Source organism: Benincasa hispida, chromosome 8, assembly GCF_009727055.1.
Source record: "Benincasa hispida cultivar B227 chromosome 8, ASM972705v1, whole genome shotgun sequence".
In the NCBI taxonomy this organism is placed as follows: Eukaryota; Viridiplantae; Streptophyta; class Magnoliopsida; order Cucurbitales; family Cucurbitaceae; genus Benincasa; species Benincasa hispida.
Genome location: NC_052356.1, coordinates 2136824 through 2157811, shown reverse-complemented (window position 1 = coordinate 2157811; position 20988 = coordinate 2136824). Strand labels below are relative to the sequence as shown.

The 20988-nt window shown below is 34.0% G+C and overlaps 1 protein-coding gene across 1 annotated transcript; it reads left to right on the top strand.

Moving 5' to 3' along the window:
- Positions 1-12919: 12919 nt before the first annotated feature.
- LOC120083104 lies at positions 12920-14859 on the top strand. Its single transcript, XM_039038658.1, has 4 exons — positions 12920-13174; positions 13349-13560; positions 13651-13906; positions 14569-14859. Exons 1-4 carry the CDS (start codon positions 12920-12922, stop codon positions 14857-14859), a joined length of 1014 nt encoding a protein of 337 aa, XP_038894586.1.
- Positions 14860-20988: the final 6129 nt, after the last annotated feature.

Below are 20988 nucleotides of genomic sequence, written 5' to 3'. Positions count from 1 at the left end.
CTCTCTGTATATAGTTTAGGCTCTATCTTAGGAACGGTTCGAAATTTATACGAGATACGAATAATTGCGGAATAAACTAAATAATATCTTAAATCTCACATCACAAGTTAGATCCACATATGTAATCAATCATACAATAACAAGTAGTAAAGCGAATGTAAAAAGAGAACGACATTGAAAATATACTTCTTCACCCCAAACTTGGGACTACATCCAATCTTCTGCAACTACAGGTTCTACGATCATGGAGATTACAAAAGACCCTTAAACTCGAGCTATAAATGTTTCCTAAATAGCCCAACATGAACTATTTCAATTTTAATACCACGATTCGATATCTTGAGATTAGCCACAAAAGAGAAACTTAAAACTAAAGAAAAATATTCACTAAAATTACAGTCACTATCGACGGTCAATTTTTTCTTTTTTTTTTTCTTTTTTTTGGTTTAGCACTAGATTTCATACTGAAAGAGAGTGAATCACAATAATACCACAAGCTAGTAAAAAAGTAATGACAAAAGTAAAGGCAAATAAACAGAAGTAAATAGTAAGGGAGATGCACATAGAGACTTGTTAACCAAATTCGATAAAATCACGCCTACGTCTCGAAGGCTATCCACCTAAGTGAAAAGAAATCCACTAGAACGTAACTTAGTTTTTACAATATAAACGTCAACTAGGATTACATAATGTCAGTTTAAATGAATACTAACAAGCAAGTTAGGCTCCTTCTAACATTGATACTGCATATGTTGAGTCTGCAGATTTAGGCTCCCTCTAAGTCTAATGCCACAACAATGACTTCACCCCCTTTTCACCTGCTAGTTGAAGGAATGCTCAACCAACACTCTACCATAGCAAAACTACTTGGTCAGTTTAAGCTTCAAAGAACCGTTCTGCTTCTTACCCTAATTAAGTAGTAGCATCGAACATATGGAATTCTTCTAAATTTCAATTAATAAGTCCACACTAGCAAGAATATGACTTACCCTAAAACCACACATAAGACACAAATAAAAGCAAGCCTCATAAGGTAAGAAAGCCACCAACAGCAATAAACCAAACTAGGAAAAGATCATTCCAATAAATCTGGCACCAGTAAGGAAAGAATACCGACACCAAGTCATAGACAAAACATCCAACCAACACCGTAACAAGCTCCCCATTTGGCACAACATTTTCTTTTATTGGCAAACCAATTGAACACACGGGAACGAGAAAAATAAAAACACACCATTTTAAATTAATGAAAAAATATTTCGAGAAACAGCCCTAAAAGCAACAACAACAAAAAAGAGAAGAGAATAATAACAACACGAAACCAAAATAAATACCAGAACAACGAACAATCAAGAATCTCCCCTTTTTACAAAGAAGAAAATCAATCAAACGATGGGGGCTGAAAAGATGAAGCATCATTAGATCGCAGAAGCGACACACTTAAAAGATGGACGAGCACATCAATTTTAGACTGACAATCAGTCAGATCACAGATAACAGTGTTCAATGTATGAGACTCAGAAGTCATAATGCGAAAGATGTGAGTCCCATGCTCAGTAGGAATCAATAACCCACCTTTCTAAACCTGCAAATCCTCAGAGAAAGGACTGTCAGAACTCTTAGGAGGACGGATGTTATGCACAATGTCAGGGACATGAGAACCCTGAAAAATCTAATAACTGAGATTAAGAACCTTAGGAGTAGGGTCTGAAGCATAATTTGAACCAAGAATGACAGGGCATTAAGACAGGAAGATACCAGAGAATAAGCGTAGTAAACAGATAGGCAACTTGATCACAAATGAGTCAACTTGACGAACAAGTTGATTATATGCAAACACCCTAAAATCAAAAGTAGACAAAGTTCCAATCTGATATAAAAAAACTGGCTAAAGAAGAAGAAAGATTGGACACATTAGTCAAAGGACACCAATTAGCAATGTCAATTCGAACAAAATAGCATACTTCACACTGAGTATGGAGGTAGACCATTGACCAAATGAAGGCCACACATACCGAGTACCACTTGTAAGCTCAGCAACAAGATCCTCAGGGGAGGGATGATGCTCACCAAGTGAATGAGAATCAGCACACTTTAGATAATCATTAATAATAGTAGGAGAAATGGTGAAACAAGTGCCTCTAATATGGACCTTCTGATAATTAGGAGAACTGGTGTCGTTGAACTTGGAAGAAAGATTGAAAGATTGACGATGAACTCCCTCATCAACTGAGGATAAAAGGGACCAAGGTTGACAATAGTTTTGAGAAGTTCAACACGTTGAATGTCCATAATTTCCAAACAAGACTTGGTCTTGTCAGACGAAACCTTCTCATTAGCAATACATCGCTGCATCACATACTTTCACTGTAGAACATTGTCCTCGCTATGAATGGATATTCCATCAATAGGCAAAGAAGGGACTTTATAAGGAATTTTGCGACGATCAACTCCTGAACGAGTTTGTCATTGACAAAGGTATGTCTTCTTCACTACTAGAGAAAGAAATTTGCACACAAGGGTCAGATTAGAAGTCAGGGCTTTTCTTCTTATGGGGTGTTCTGTTTTAGCAAGTGCGAGAAGAAGGACCACAATCAACAGCCATAGTCATAGAGGCCCCCTTCTTTGGCTTGCCCAAGTGCGGCAATAGAAATATTGTCATCAGAGGAAATTGACACAATCCCCTCGGTAGAATTCGAGTAAGAAATAGAAAGCCCACCATTAGAATCAATAGAAAGGGAGGAAGCCATAACATGATCACCTAGGCAAGAAGAAGAAGCAATTAGAGAAAACCTCACATGACTTTGCTCAGAATGAACAACAGAATCTCTCATGTTAAGAAGAATGTTAGTAACATTTGGGATACCATTAAATACCTTCTCTGCATTAGTCGAAGAGACCACATGAGCAAAACCAAAAATAACATTACCAGTATCAGAAGCAACATCAGCAAGGCTAGTCGCATCGCGAGCAACAACAGAATCCGCAACAATTCAGGCACAACAGTACATGAAAAAGGAACATCAAATTCAAAATCAAAAGAGTGAGGAATTGAGGGAACCGTTGCACCCTCTTCAGTAGTAAAGGTACTCAACAGATTCTGAACATCAGTAGAACTTATGGGAGGCTTAGTCTCATCATCGTCGACATTCTTCACAATAGAGCCATCTTACAGAACCATAGAAAGAGGGTGAATGACAAGAGGCTTCGACTGACTGGAATTGCCAACATGCAAGAAGGCTTGGACAACAGAAACATCTTTAGCAGACTCCCTGAATCTCTGGGAAGGGATATCAAAGAAAGAGAGTCCGTGTGAGATCGCTTAGAAGAGGATTCTTCAATGGAAGCATTGGGAATGTCTGCCCTAGCCGACGAAATATCTGGACTGACATGCCTTTTTTTATTATTTTTTTGCTTCAATCTCACCATTCTCTTGTCAGAAGTATGAGTACCACTCCAAATGTTGACCATGAGGAATAACAACACTTGAGGAAGAAATATAGGGAGATAATTGAACTCAACATGATCGGAGAAATAGGGAAAAAACTAACACCAAAACCGTTTGAGGATTGAATCGCAAAATAGAAATTAATTGCTATAAATCAATTCGGCACACCCCAAGAGTAGCACAAAGGGATTCAAAGTGAGAAGTATTCAACTATTTTGTGAAGATGTCCACAATTTGTTTGTCAGTATTGACATGTTCAACCGATGTAGCCTTAGACTCGATAAATTCTTTGATGAAGTGGTGTCTGATATCAATGTGCTTAGTTCTGCTATGATGAAAGGATTTTTGGAAATGTTGATAGCACTCATATTGTCACAAAACAAGGTCATGACATCTTAGGTAACATCATACTCCTAAAGCATCTATTCATCCACATGAGTTGGGTGCAACTACTACCAACAGCTATTATTCAGCTTCAGCAGCTGACAAGGAAACATAATTCCCACTTCTTGCTAAACCAAGATATGAGATTGTTTCCTAAGAATAAATATCCTTTGGATGTGCTTTTTCTATCTTCTGAATTTTCAGCCAAGTTAGCATCACAATATCCCACGAGAAGTCCATTAGAATTAGAGGAATAAAGAAGGCCATAGTCCACTATCCCACTGATGTATTTGAGAATCCATTTAACACTTATCATATGACTTTTCTTTCAGTTAGACTGATATCTAGCATAAATTGTCACAGCATAAGCGATGTCTGGATGATTGGCTATAAATAAAGAAGACTACCAATCATGCTTCTGAAGGAACTCGTTTTACAGAGAACCTATGAACGGAAGTAGATCATCCAAATCTCATTTCGATTGAACGCAAACATTTATAGTTAATAATACAGATGATGCATCAAAACATAAATTACAACATGCTTTCTAAATAAGAAACAAGATTTAAGAGATTATACCTTTGAAGAACTCTTCTTCGCGTTAATCCCGCGAACCTTCACGAACGCATCGATCAAGCACGAACACTCCAAACAGCAACAAGAAGTTGAACCAAACCTTGGTATTCTCGGTGTGAGAACCCAATGGTGGGCTCTGGCTATTTTAGTTAGGAGGGTGTTTTGGAGTTGGAGGAGGAAAAGGATCAAGGAAGAACTTATCTATCGCATAGAGTTTTCTCAATCGTGGAGGTGAAGTGTCTATCGTGTAGACTCTGAAGCAAATCCTGTAGTAGACTTCACAAGTCGTGTAACTCTTCTTTTTGGAATAATAAAATCATATTTCATTTATCCCAAAAGGCATAAAAACTGATTAACTTCCCACTAAGGGTGGTTGGAGAGGAAAAAGGTTTAATTATCAAATAATTAATAATTATAAATAAATATGATAACCAACTTATCATATTATATTTATAACATATAGTTTTAATATTGCATCATATACAATATATAAACCATAGTTCTTTTTCTCTATTTTATGGCATTTAATATAAATCATATTATATTAAATTTAACAACTATGAATCTTATTCAAAGAAAATATATTTAAATAATCTTCAAATATTTGTTCCTCCAATTAATGTATCAAATACATTATGTCAATTATATCATATATAATTAAATTCCTTCTTATTAATTTGAACATTTCAAATAAATCTAGAAACTGATTCTCAACTAAATCCTTTGAGCTACCACGGGGACCTTATGGACATGTAGCTTGAAGCTCCAACGGTACATGAATAAATAATTAAACTCTTTAATTACTTTATCCACCATCCGTTGACTGTCGGGCACTCCACTAAAGACTGACAACTGCACTCTTTGCACTACAGATATATTTCTATGTCCATTGAATATAACCAATCGACAGTACGATGACCTTTCATAAATTGATCGTAAGTACAACTGGGCCAAATTACCGTTTTGCCCCTATAATTACATCTAACTCCTTAAGTACCACTGATCCCTCTAATGAACAATAGATCATAGTTCTACTATGACTAAATCCCTCTCGAGCTAAGAGATGGTGTGACGTCACATTGTTCAAGATCCGGAATCAACCCTTAAGGGAGCAATTCATCTACTTATCCCTGCTTTGAGGAAGGAGAGAATTCCATCTTGTGTAGCTGAGTTCCCAGCTTCCCAATCAGACGAATCCCCAAAATGATAGGTTTGTTGAGTCGATAATCTGGCCACTCCCACCCATACAAATCAAAAGACCGCCCTCACAGGCAGGAGTTCACAACTCACTCAGGATTAAGGTCATGTTACCTATGGTCATCCTAGTGAAATGGAAGTCTCTATTATGAACGGCGTTATATAACGAGACTAAACATTTCGTGGTTCGGTCTTATACAAACTCCTTTGTATAGAATATCCCCACTCGTATGTTCAATACATGAATGATCAAGATTATATCATTTGTAGTACTTTACAAAATTTGTAATATCTACAAAGCGGACCATACTCGTAATGTCAACAGGATAAGGTATCTAGCCTTATCTATATACTACAAACCATTTAGGTTATCACTTAAACATGATCCACTTGTATGTCTCCACATACATGTTTAAGTTACAACGATAACCTTGGATGTTAGTTTATTGGCTTATGGTTAATGCAACTAAAATATCATATATTTCATAGACAGAGTGAATAAAATATCAAATATTATTAATCACAAAAATGTTTGTTCCTACAATATTTACAAACTATAGAACCCTATGAGATTTAGGGCATCAATCCCAATAGCTTCTATATAAGCCTTCATCAACATTTGTAGCATCGGGGTCTTTGGTAAGTCTCGCATGAGTTGGGGCTGGAGTGCGTTTGGGACTAGCTTTTTCGAGGCCAAACTTTTGAAGCATATTTCTGGGTTACTTACGTTGGGATATAAATATCCTATTAGGGAATTGTTTAACTTGAAGACCAAGAAAATATATTAGCTCTCCCACCATGATCATTTCGAATTCAACTTTCATCTGATAAAAAAATTGATTTACAAGAGACTGTGGTGATCCACCAAATACAATATCGACAACATATATCTGGGCAATTATAAAATCTTCTCTTGTTCTCTTTATAAACAAGGTTTTATTATAATTGCCTCTGGAATATCCATTATGTAGCAAGAATTCTATTAATCTCTCATACTAGACCCTTGGGGCTTGCTTTAAACCATACGAAGCTTTCCAAAGTCTGTACATATATTGAAGGCAAGATGGGTCAGTAAACCCCTTCGGTTGTTCAACATGAACGTCTTCATTTAGCACATCATTCAGAAAGGTTTGTTTAACATCCATTTGATACAATTTGAATTTGAGCAGGAAAGATACCCCAAGAAGTAGACAAATAGCCTCCAACCGAGCCACAGGGGAAAACGTCCCATCAAAGTCAACACCTTCCACCTCAGTGTATCCCAAGCCGAGCCTTATTGCAAGCAACAGTTCCATTTCGTCGGATTTATTTTTGAATATCCATTTTGTTTTAATAATATTTGCATTCTCTGAATGAGAGACTAATTCTCATACCTCATTTTGTTGAAACTGACTTAACTCTTCGTGCATGGCATTCGTCCAGACTTCATCTTTTAGAGCCTCATTGGTATTCTTTCACTCGATAGAAGAGGTGAAACAAACATTTTCAATTAGTTAAGATAGATCAATTTCTCCTTTTTGCGATTACAGACACCTGTATTTAACTTACCAATTATGTAACTAAGAGGATGATTCTTTAAAGCACGACTGAATATAGGAAACATCTCGTTCTCAATACCAACCGGTTTATAATTATCAATTTTTCACACATTGTTGCACAATGGAATGGGAGAACTGATGTCACTAGCATCCGAAGCAACATAAGAAGTATCGTATGATCTTCATAATCTTTATAGGGATGCTCAGCATTCTACAAGTCATCAACATGATATTGATGGATTTTGTAACATTTCAAGTGCGCTTGTTAAAGACACGATAAACATGTTTATTAGACGAGTACCCTAGAAAGATACCTTCATTAGCTTTGGTATCCCATTTCTTTCTAAAATCTCAATGTCCGAGCGCTATGTAGGTGTTGTTAATTCTACCTAACCCGAAACAAACAATATTTATAAAGCTTGAACAACAACCTAACTAACTTGTAATTAAAGTGGAAGTAAGAAGTCGATCCACAGGGAAATGTTATTTAATAACTTTAACCAAGCTTAATTATGAAAGCTACAAAACGAGTGTTTTTTATTAAGACAAGAAACATGCTAAAAATCAAAAGATAAAGGATAGTTGTAACCAAATTTAAAACAATCTTACTTCTAATCCAAGTTAGATATTCATTGCAATTCTTATCATTGAATTCTACAAATTTAATTCACAATCGGATTAAGCATGCAACTACTTACTTAATCTAAATTAAATTAGTCTCTACAAAGGCGAACAACTAGCATAACCTAATTAAGAAAGCATCCTCAACGATTAAGGTAGGATAGCCCTAACCCTAATCTATCTACATGCTTCTACCACTATTGGGTTCCTTAGTGGTCATATAGAAAAGAAAACATGTTCATTAAGTTCTAGGATTTAATTGCTTCGATTAATTGTTAAGATAGCTTACTCAATTAACCAAATTTTCTCCAAATCTAGTAATTAGTGTATCCTAGGTTAGTCAACCATTCAACACACAATTACTATTGCCTCTTGGAGATCTTGGCTAGACATTCCATCGAACACATTAAAAGCAATGTATTCAATCATGAGTGAATATGACTAAACCAAGCATCTAGGCTAAACATGCTCAAGATATAGACCACTCAACATGCTTCAAGAATTAAAAAAAAAAAAAAAAACATTCGAGAATGCTCAAATTCAGATTGCTAATGATAAAGAAAAGTAGAAAACTCAAAAAATTTGCAAGAACTCTTGAAATAGAAACAAGATTCAATTACTTCATAAATCCATGGACAAATTCATGAAGAATTACATGTTATTGATTACAAATAAAAAAGAAATCAAAATCTAACCTAGGTAGGAAACAAAATTACCACATAGACTAATTGATATAGAGAGAAATTCTAGCCTCCATCGAAATTGTGTTTCCTCCTTTTAGCAAAAGTGAAAGAAAACTATTTATTGTTGCAAGGATAGTGTCGTGATGCCAAGGCAAACGTTGCAATGTTAAATCGTAGAAAAGCCAAGAAGCGTTGGGCTAACGTTGCAACATTACGCTGACGCTTGGCTGCACAAGGCGCGGAGGATGAATCGCATCAAAATCCAGAGCGTGGCAACGCTATGAGGAGCGTTACAACGCATCGAGTTTTTGCAGCAAAAAGCGAGCGTTTTGTCTTTAACTCGATACTCGATGCACGATGGTCCTTTACTCAATACACGATGCTCGATTACTCGATAGCATTTACTCAATGACCTTTTTAGTAATTACTCGATGACTTGACAGCTTTACTCGATTATATTGGATAATATTCTGGTAAATACTCGATGGTTGATTATGCTCAAAGACATTCACTAGCATTTACTCGATTACTCGATTGCTTGATTACTCGATAGCATTCACTGGCATTTAATCGATGCATTACTTGATAGCCTTTTACTCAATGATACTCAATGGAATTTTGGTAATTACTCAGTTCTCTTCAATTTGTTGATTTTCTTGGGCATTTTTTATCCTTTCGGCACAATTTTCTCTTAATGACTCCTAAACGCCTCGAGGACCGTTTTACCTACAAAATTAGTATTTAAAGCAAATAATCAATACAATTTTTGGGAAATTAACATAGAAAATATAGATCCTTTAAAAACCTAACACTCAATCTGTGAGAATATAGCAGGTACTCTCAAGCACATGAAAATACTCAACATTTGGCTTGCAGCCTTTCCAAATTTCATAGTTTGTGCTTATAGTCTCAGGACAAATAGAGATTCGGTTGTGAATATGACAAGCTATATTCAAGGCTTCAGCCTAAAAGTGTAGAGGCACACGTTTTGCATGCAACATAGTCCTTGCCATTTCCTGAAAGGTACTATTCTTCCTTTCAACAACACCGTTCTATTGAGGGGTTATAGAAGAAGAGAACTCATGTTGAGTATTGCACATGAGTTCTCACATTCATATGTCTCCACATGAACAATATGACTCATATTGTCTGTAACATTTACAACTCATATAACAATTACAAAGTAGGTTATATCCACAGTGTTACTAGGATAAGGCACCCAACTTTATCCATTTGCTATAGACTATTTAGGTTATCACTTGAACATGAACCACTTGTATGTCTACCACATACTATTCAAGTGACAACACATAACCTTGGATCTTAGTTTATTGGATTGAAATAATGCAATCTAAATTTCAAATAAAATACCTTTTATCGTATTAAATAAATAATTTGTTATTTCGAAGTACAAACTGTAAGATATACAAGATTTAGGACACTAAATCTAACAACATCAACATCCTCTACTTTAGCTTTTGACCTCTTTTCCTCTTTTTTTTCTTTTTTTCTTTTTTTTTCATTCAAATGGCCCTAGAACTCACCCTAGGCTCATTTTTGCCATTTTTCATCTCGAAGCTTCACATCTTGCTCCTTTGCTTGATTTCTGAAAACCACTAGCATACAACATAAAATCACACTTATAAGTTGTCTTGAATTTGAGTGTACCTGCTATATTCTCACAGATTGAGTGTTAGGTTTTTAAAGAATATATATTTTCTATGTTAATTCCCCAAAATTGTGTTGATTATTTGCTTTAAATGCTAATTTTGTAGGTAAAATGGTCCCCAAAGCGTTTAGGAGTCAGTAAGAGAAAATTGTGCCAAAAGGATAAAATATGACCAAGAAAATCAACAAATTGAAGAGAACCGAGTAATTAAAAAATTTCATCGAGTATCATTAAGTATCATTGAGTAAATCGAGTAATGCATCGAGTAAATGTCAGTGAATGCTATCGAGTAATCAAGCAATCAAGTAAAGAGTAAATGCCAGTGAATGCCATCGAGTATAATCAACCATCGAGCAGTCGAGCATCAAGTATTTACCATAATACTATCTAGTATAATTGAGTAAGGCTGTCGAGTCATCGAGTAATCGAGTAACTCACCCTAGACTCGTTTTTTCCATTTTTTATCTTGAAGCTTCACATCTTGCTCCTTTGCTTGATTTCTGAAAACCACTAGCATACAACATAAAATCACACTTATAAGTTATCCTCAATTTGAACCTTATTAAATGTGCATTTGGAATTTCTTTTGGGAGAGATAGGATCGATTATAGACAAATCTTAATCGTATTTTGCATTTGGTAAAATAGATTTAAATTAAATTTGTTTAAATCACTCTTAAAAACATATTAATTTCACGCCTCCTTTAAAAGTAGTATCCTGTGAGTTTTTAGATTCTCCTAAAATTAGGTAGAGTTTTTTATAATATTTAGTTTTCAAATTTATAATTTAAAATAAGATTTATTTTATAATTGATCTATTTCTCTATTTATTTTCTATTTTCATGAGTTGAATGCATCAATTTTTTGAACAAGTATACTATATTGATTTCTTTAAAAAAAAACTAAAGCTATTTCCCTTAATATTTAAATGAATCTATATCAAACAAAATTTATCATTCTAAACAATTATTTGAAACTTTAATTTACAAGAAAAAGAAAAGTTGATTATAGGCCTATTTTAGTTATTATATCTAAAATAAGATGTTTTTATATTTATTTACCAAACACTAAAATCTACCATTTTCAAATTTAAGCTGGAATTCATCGAACATTATTTTACTTCTTTTGGTAGTCGATTTTTCAAAAAGTACAGTTGCCAACAGTTAGCTTAAAAGGTACAACAATCTCGAACAGAGCTTAAAGCACTTTTTGGGTGATTTTCACTATCTTTGATCTTTCCATAAAATGCCTAAAGTGTCCTTTGATGAATATAGGTAGAAATCACACCTAATTTTTAGTTCCAACACTCCTTTTCTTTTTTTTTTTTTTTTTTTTTTTTTTTTTTTTTTTTTTTTTGTGGTTATTTCGGACGGCATCTTCATGAGTACCAATTTTTCCAATTTTGTTTTTCATAAAAGCTTGAACTTTTAGTAACCAACTTAATACACAATGAAACAAACGTATTTGATTGGAAAAATTTAGGCATCATTTGGTTTTTAGATTTTTGTTTTTGAAAATGAAGCGTATTGATACTACTTCCACCTCCAAAATTTTGTTATCTATATTTGACCAATGATTCAAACAACCAAACCAAAATTTGAAAACTAAAATAAGTAGTTTTTAAAACTTGTTTTTATTTTTTGAATTTGACTAAAACTTCATCCATTGTACTCAAGGAAGATGCAAATCATTGTACAAATAAGAAAAAAATAGGTTAGCAAACGGGCCTTAGTAGTCATTTAGCCAAAATTTCATCTTTATTTTATTTTATTATTTTTTTAAAAAAATTATGCTGGTATCTTTCCAAATTTATTATTTTCAATTTTGTAGAAAAATAACCCCTAATTTTTTATAGCCAAATTCTAGAATAAAAAAACAAGTATTTTTTTTAAGTAAAAAAAAAAAAAAAAAAAAAAAAAAAAAAAAAAAACTTATGGGTATAAGTATTAATATTTATAAGCTTAATTTTCAAAAACCAAAAACAAAAAACTAAGGTCTCATCTAGTAACCATTACTTTTGTTATTAATTTTTAATTTTTTCAACTCATCATTTCTTATTCAGTTTTTAAATTCGCTATAAAATCATTTGAATTCTAAGCTAATTTTTCAAAACAAAAACAACTTTTACGGTTACCAAACGGAACTTCTTTAAATAATTATGAAAGCAAAGGAAGCCTTTAAGAACAAACTGAATAAACAGTGAAACAAATTGGGCAGCAACAACTGCCAACAAATTTTTTTGGTTTGTCCTATAATTAGGATTACCACCCCTCCCTTCCTTTTCATATTAATATTTATAGATAGTTTTGGAACTTAGGTTGTTCACATCCTCCATCCCCTACCAATTCTCTTATAATCTCCTTTTTACTCTTCATAAGGTTAATATTTTTATTTATTTCTTTATTTATTTATTTATTTTGGTTTTGTTGTTATTGTGTACTCTTTCATTCCTTCTACTTCTTCATATATTCATTATTGTCTCTGCCTCTTTGAAGGATATATTCATTTATATATCCCATATATTTATTTGTTTTCTTATCTTTATTTATATTTATAATGCTGCAATTTTTTCTTTGTATACAACTATTGTTCCAAGTTGGTTTAAGAAAATTATTATAATCTTCCTTTTGTTGCATGAGTTGTGTTTTCCCTATTCAAAATGAAGTGAACTTATTCAAAGCTTTGGATTTGATAAAAACCATTTTAAAGAGTTGTGAAAAAAACATGAAATTTATACAAACAGATAAAAAATTAAATAGTTATCAAACGAGATCTAAAAATAATTTTTGTTATTTTTTCAGGTAATGATTATTATAATTATTGGAGTAGCATTTCTAGTAGGAATTGTTGGATGGGTTTATGTAGCATTGAAACCTCCAGCATCAAAGATATGTGGAACACCAAAAGGGCCTCCAATAACTTCACCTAGGGTTAAGCTCAATGATGGCAGACATTTGGCCTACAAAGAATTTGGAGTTCCTAAGGAAATGGCTCAACACAAAATCATTTTGTCACATGGCTATGATACTTCCAAACATATGCACATAGCTCTTTCTCAAGTATGACATGCATTTTTATATTCTTTCTTCAAAAGTACTACTCGTTAATGTTGTCTTCTGACGAGAGTTTGAAAGTTTGAAGACTTCTTAAATGTTAATCAAAATTCAAGAATCTAATAGACATGTAATTGAAAGTTCATAAAAACTTAATGTTTGGATTATAAATTTGATCAGGAACTCATGGAGGAACTTAATGCGTGCATTATATTATATGATAGAGCTGGATATGGAGACAGTGATCCATATCCATCACGTACAGCTAAATCTGAAGCATTTGACATTCAAGAATTGGCAGATAAATTGGAGCTTGGTACCAAATTTTATGTAATTGGATGTTCATTGGGAGCCTATCCTATTTGGAGTTGTCTTAAATACATCCCACACAGGCATTTAACTTTGATTAAATCTTAATTAGTTGTTCTTTTCCACTTTGATTAAATGTTAATTAATTCTTCATCATTTAATTAATTTTGCAGACTCATAGGAGCTTCCTTGGTAGTTCCTTTTGTGAATTATTGGTGGCATGCAACTCCATCAGCTTTATTAACAAAGTCATTTAAGCAGCTTCCTAAATCTTTCCAACTTGCATTTGGAATTGCACATTACACACCATGGTTATATTTTTGGTGGACTAAACAAAAATGGTTCCCATCAATGGTGGATGAAGGAATGTTCACTGATTCTGATCTAGAATTATTCATGGGAGTAATGGACTGCCCAAATAATCATCCGGTACTATTTTGTCTAAATAATGTGGGACTTTGATCGCACTTTTCAAAACTAATTATAAGCATATAGAACTTTAATTGTCAACGTATGTCCAAATGTTAAGATTTCAAATAAGGAAAACAAAATGTAGCATATCATAAAATTAGAATTATTTCACAGGAAAAAGATAGGATAATTTCAATATGTAGCACTTTTAGGATATAGGAAAATTTCTAATGAATTACAAATATAGCAAAATCTATCAGGACTGTATTGTTGATAGATTACCAGCAATATAGTCTATCACTGATCGACTTCCAAAGCTGGATCTAAATCTTGCTATATTTGCAAATTCTCTTATATTGTGCTATATCTGCTAATACTTTGGTTCTGATTGCTAAATTTGCAATTATTCCAAAAAGATCATGGTAGTATCTCTCCACATTTTTCACAATGATATAATATTATGATATTGTTCACTTTAGCATAAAGTTCTATCGCGACCTTACTAGTTTCAACTGAAAATGCCACTGCAACAAAGATAGATATTCTTACATTGTTTGAAAAAGTTCACTCTTTATTGTTTTGTTAAAACATACTTTCACATGACACACATATTTTCATATAATTTAGTTAATTCGTATGCTAAAGGTGTAGCATTTCTATGTTGTGATATTATTTGTTAGGAAAAAAGAAGAAAACAAGGTGAATATGAATGTCTTCACCGAGACATATTGGTTGCTTTTGGAAAATGGGATTTTGATCCAATTGAATTGACCAATCCATTCACTCACAATAAGGGCTGTGTTCATATGTGGCAAGGCAGTGCAGATCGTGTAGTCCCAGTTGAACTTAATCATTTTATAGCAAAGAAACTTCCATGGATTCAATATCATGAGATTCCCAATGCTGGCCATTTATTAGTTCATGACGATGAAAGCTTTGAAGCCATACTAAGGGCACTTCTAGCTGGATAACTTTATTTAATTTTCTTTATTCACATGTTAACTTAATTGTAAGTATTTGGGCTGTTTTTGGTCTTGTGTGTTGCTAAACTATGTTAACCAACGCTTTGTAATAAATGTGAGAGACCATGCTTAGTGTTTGAATGCCTTGATTGAATCTGTTCTTTAGTGTTTCGAATAATCAAGCACGGGTCTCACCTAAGTTGAATATGTCACCTAATTAAGTTGTATAAATTTTTATGTTATTATTGAGTTTGGCCCTAGAGTTTAGAGGAAGAGTGTTGTTACGTGCAAGCGCACATGTCAAGTTATCATATGAAAAATGGTAATCGAACATTGAATTCTACCCTAGGTTTATCGTCGAGCATATTCAAATTATCAAACTTTGTTGTTAGTAACCGAACCTAGCCATCTACTTTGAATTAATTCTTAATACATATACTTAGATTAATTCCACGTTGTGTTTCATTCTTGGTTAATTAGAATATAGTTTAATTAGGAATTGAGTCTTAATTGATAACTAATGACTTACTATTAGTATTACCGATTAAGTAAGACGTGTTTGAGGTAACTAAGTTATATTATAGGAGCATATGTATAATTTGGGGAAATCCACTTTCACTAACTAAATATATCTTGTCCATTTACATTTTTAAGGAGAAACTGTCTTTCTTTAGCTTGTTTATCTTTCTCGCTTTCCAATTCACTACCCAAATCCCCCATCATTTACCGCTTTTACTAAGAATGAGCTTTATGAAACTAATCTTCACGTATCCCTATAGATTGATCTGATCTTGCCCACTCTTACTATTTAGTAGTATTGCTAGTATTGATCGATATTATAAATATTATTCGATAGACTAAAAACAATTTTCTTCAAAAACAATTTTCTTTTGCTTTTCTTCTTCTTTCTTTTCTTTTTCCTTTTTCCCAACATATTTTTCTTTTCCATTCAATCTAGTAACAAAACTACACAACACATATAGAACTCCCTAACTCATTTCAGGACCTTTCGGGATGACACCTGATTAGTTCAAGTAAACTCATGTTTCACCATTAGAAACTTAAACAAACATGGCTATGTGCTTGAATATGCAAGGGAATCAAAGAGGGACTTAAAGAAAACTTATTTCAGGAGTATGGTATCTTATTTCCACAGCAAATCATCTAATACACATATTTGGAACAACTGCTAGGCAACTATAATCATCACATGCTCATCAAATTTCACAATTAAACCACAACTCATATTTTCTCACTCAAAATCAAAAAAATTTCTCCAAAATTTAGCCACTCAAAAATATTCATTCAATTAACATGCATAAATTAATTTTCCTAATTAACATGCATGCATAACAAGATAAAAGCAACAAGACAAGCAAAAATGCGCTGTACTTCCCCCACCCCAAAATTATAAACATTTGTTGTCCTCAATGCAATAAAAAAGAAATAAGCATATGGAGTGAGAGAAACTGGCCTGATTAGTGAAGTGATCCACATGTGTTAGGGTTACAAACTACTGCTTTGTTGAGGGCTCCTGTAAGACATAGACTAGAAAAAAAAATAATATTACACACAATGAGAGTTGAATTAAAATTAAAAAAGATAACTTAAAACAACTAAAAGCAAATAAAACTTGGGTTGCCTCCCAAGAAGCATTGGGTTTAATGTCCTGAGCTAGACGACATGGAAGATTATACGTCAAGGTACGTAAAAATTCTTCCATTTTTTAGGCCACTTCTTGCTTGAATCAATGTAACCTACAATATCTTATAGGCTCACCATATTTTCCTAGGCACCTGAAAGCATAAAATTATTTTTGGTATATTAATATACGAAAAATTAAAAGACGAAAAGTTAAATGTAGACTCATATTCATAAGGCTCATAAGAAAGAGAAAAATCAAGAATGGGAGGGCTCTGAAAAGATGGAAAACAAAGCTATTCAACCTTAGCCTTAATCACTTGAGCTTTCTCATCCAAATTAAGAAAAAAAAAATTCTCTCTCAATCTAACAAACCTGCTCTTGGATTGACTCTACTGCTTCCAACTCATCTTCACCATCAGAGTCTAAAATAATAGACCTTCCTACATTAATGGCATTGGCAAAATTCTCCTTATGCAAGGCTCTAAATGCATCAACCATCATACTAAGTTGATCTCCTATACGTCTAAGGGTTGTCTTATTCTCTACCACTTGATCTTCTGAAGAAATCATGACTCAAATACCTCAACTGGTTTAGCTTATAACTAACTTTATCTTGTAACAGTCTATTGGTATATGTTATAAATACCACTGATCAGAAAACAAAACAGAGTAGTTCATAATTTTCTATTTTTCTGTAAACAAAACAAAGTTGTACACAATCTTTCAATTAAAAAAAAAAAAACTCGAATCTTCCAGTGGACGTAGGCATCTTGGCCGAACCACATAATCCTGTGTGTTTCTTCTTCTTCCCTTTATCTTCTTTGTTCGATCGACATCAATCATTCTACAAATCGCATAAACACAATCTTGTTATCAAAACGTATCGATTTTAGAGTATCGAGTTGAATCGCGCATCGATTTCCTCCATCGAATAGCATCGAGTTAGTCATTTTCGTCTTCGAGTTGCTTCGAGTAAAGATCATGACTCATCAAGTAGAGTCGAGTATCGATTTGCACTACTCGAGTTCCATCGGGCAAAAAATAGAAACTCGTCGAGGATAGAAGGATATTCACATCGAGTATCGAGTAGAAGCTTATCGAGTATCGAGTATTTAGCTTCGAGGATTTGACAGAACCTTTCTCAACTATTTCTTCATCATCTCAGTGTTGATCTTGAGTAATTGGGCATAGAGAAGATTGAATAACCCAACAATTTGTGTTATCAGAGCATTTGAAGATCATTAAGGTCAGCATTCTTGGAGCATCAAGATCTCAACAAAACCATTCTCAATACCCGTTCAGGTCAGTGATGGTTGTTGCTAGATTTGAAATAGAGAAGTTCGATGGAAATTGTGATTTTTGTCTGTGGAAGGCCAAAACCAAAGCTATTCTTAAAGCTATTCTTGGACAATAGAGAGCTCATAAAGTCCTTTTAGCCCGTCGACTCTGCCACCTACATTAACAGCTCAAGAAAGGGAAGACATGAAACTTATAGCCTATGGGACTTTAGTTCTTAATCTTAGTGATAGCATTTTGAGACAAGTGATCAATCAAGTCATGGCCTACAAGATGTGGGTCAAGCTGGAAGGTCTCTTTGCAACCAAGGATCTCCCTAACAAGATGTACCTAAGGGAAAAGTTCTTCACTTTTAAGATGGATTCTGCTAAACCACTATTAGACAAACTGGATGAGTTTAAAATGATAGTTTCTGAGTTACAGAGCCTTGGCAAAAAGATTGGCAATGAGAATGAAGCCTTTGTCTTGTTGAACTCTCTACCTGAGGCCTATAGTGAGGTAAAGAATGCCTTGAAATATAGCAGAGAGTCAGTTACCACTAATGCCATTATTTCAGCATTAAGAACTAGAGAGTTGGAGCTTCAGTCAATCAAAAAGAAACAGCCTGGTCAGAAGTTGTCAAGGGTAAGAACAAGCAGAATTAGTCTAAATGGACTAGAAATCAGTCTGGTGAAGTGCATAAACCCAAAACAAAACTGAGATGTAACTACTATAAGAAGAAAGGACACTTGATTAGGGATAGCTACAACTTAAAATGGAAAAATCAGGAAAAGAAGAAGGATCAGAAAGGAAAACAGTCAGAAGCTTCAATGGTTGAAGGGTCCTACTTCTATTCTAATGCCTTAGCCTCAACTAGAAACAAAACCAACCAAATAATTCCTCTTGGGAAGCATGACTGGGTATTTGACTCTAGCTGTACCTATCATATGACATCCTTCCGACCTTGGTTCAATACCTATAAGGATGTGGATGGAGAATCTGTGTACATAGGGAACAATGAAGCCTGCAAAATCAAAGGGGTTAGTTTAGTATCCTCAAAGCTAAAGGATAGATCAATCAAGCTTCTCAGAAATGTGAGACATGTACCTTTACTCAAGAGAAATTTTATATCTCTGAGTGTTCTTTACTCCATTGGGTGTGAGAGTAGAGGAAAAGATGGAATCCTAGAGGTGATTAAGGATTTTAAGATAGTGTTGGTTGATAAAAAGGTCAATGACCTCTATATTGTAAGAGAAGTAGAGATGATGACTAGTGCCTACACTGTTTTAATAGCAAGCTTGACCAAGGCAGACTTGTGGCACAAAAGACTATCCCATATCAGTGTAAAAAGGATGCAAGCATTGTCTAAACAAGATATACTGCCTAAAGGGATCAGTGAGCACCTTTCCTTCTATGAACACTATATTCTAGGGAAAACAACCAGACAAAGTTTCACAAAATCTCAGCATACCACCAAAGGAACTTTGGACTATGTTCATTCTGACTTATGGGGACCATCTTCTACACCATGCATTAGTGGCTCAAGGTATTTTCTAACCTTTATAGATGACTTTTCTAGGAAGAGCTGGATATACTTTCTTAAAACTAAGGACCAAGTTTTTGGAAAGTTTAACGAATGGAAAGCTATAATAGAAACCCAAACATCTAAAAGGTTAAAATACTTTAGAACTGGCAATGGGTTTGAGTTTTGCAATGAATACTTTGACAAATACTATAGTGAGAATGGTATAACTAGGCATAGAACTGTGAGGTGTACACCTCAATAGAATGGGGTTGTTGAAAGGTAAAACAGAACTATAATGGAAAAGGTTAGATTTTGCTTTCTGATGCTATCCTAAGTGAAAACTTTTAGGCAGAAGTTATAGTTTACACACTATATACCTTGAATAGGTACCCTCACACATCTCTAGAGTTGCTTACCTCTACGTAGAAATGGACTAATCATCCTTCTAATCTAGAGAACCTTAAGGTTTTTGGATGTGTAGGGTTTGTTCACCAAAATAAGGGAAAGTTGAAAGCTATAGCAGTTAAGTGCATGTTTGTAGGCTTTATAGAGGATGTCAAAGGATATAAAGTGTGGCATCCAGTAGAGAGAAAGTTCTTAATTAGTAGAGACTTCACCTTTAAAGGACATGTTTATGCAAAAGAAAAAAAGACTTGAGGATGAAGATAAGTCATCTATCACAGGATTTGAGATCGAGTTATCTAATGAGCAACCAACTGAATCTAACCTACCTAGTGACATAAGAGAAGTTAAGGAAGATGCAGGGGAACAAGATGAGACTCTTAATGAGCAACTTGATTTGAGTCAGTATATCTTAGCTAGGGATAGACAGAGGAGAACCATTACCCCTCCAGCTAGATATACTGAAATGAACTATATGAATTTGGTTCTAAATGTTGTTGTGGCTCCTACTAACCAAGAACCAATAACCTTTTAAGAAGCAACAAGTTGTCTAATGCAAGGGATTTGATAGAGGCTATGAATCAGGAAATGCATTCACTAAATGTGAATGATACTTGGTCTTTAGTTCCTCTGCCTAAAGGTTATAAACCAGTTTCCTCTAAATGATTTTTCAAACTGAAGGAAGGTGCATCCTGTGATTAGAAACCTAGGTATAAGGCAAGGTTGGTTGCAAAGGGATTTACACAAAGAGAAGTAATAGACTACTCAGGGATCTTCTCTCTAGTTGTCAAACAAATCTCCATAAGACTTTTCTTATGCTTGGTTGCTCAAAATAACTTAGACTTACATCAACTAGACGTGAAAACTGCCTTCCTTCATGGATATCTAGAAGAGACAATCTATATGACGCAACCTAAGGGATTTGAAGTTAAAGAAAAAAATCTCTATTGCTTACTCAACAAGTCAATCTATGGGTTAAAACAATCACCAGGGTGCTGGTATAAAAGGTTTAATAACTATATATCTAGCATTGGATTCAATAAAAGTTCATTTAACATATGTATTTATGTAAATACGGGTTCTTATAAGGATAAGGTTTACCTACTCATACATGTGGATGATATGTTACTGATAGGTAGGTTCAAGGAAGATTTAACCCGTGTTAAAAACCTCTTAAAAAGGGAGTTTGATATGAAGGACTTGGGGGAAGCAAGCAAGATCCTAGGAATTGAAATCCTAAGGAACAGGGAGGAGTCTGTTTTAAGCATCAATTAGTTTAACTATTGTGAGAA

Coding starts and splice junctions, on each gene's coding strand:
- LOC120083104 (XM_039038658.1), top strand. CDS start 12,920: ATGATTATTATAATTATTGGAGTAGCATTTCTAGTAGGAATTGTTGGA. Junction 13,561..13,650: donor CTTAAATACATCCCACACAG/GCATTTAACTTT, acceptor TTAATTTTGCAG/ACTCATAGGAGCTTCCTTGG. Junction 13,907..14,568: donor ACTGCCCAAATAATCATCCG/GTACTATTTTGT, acceptor ATTATTTGTTAG/GAAAAAAGAAGAAAACAAGG.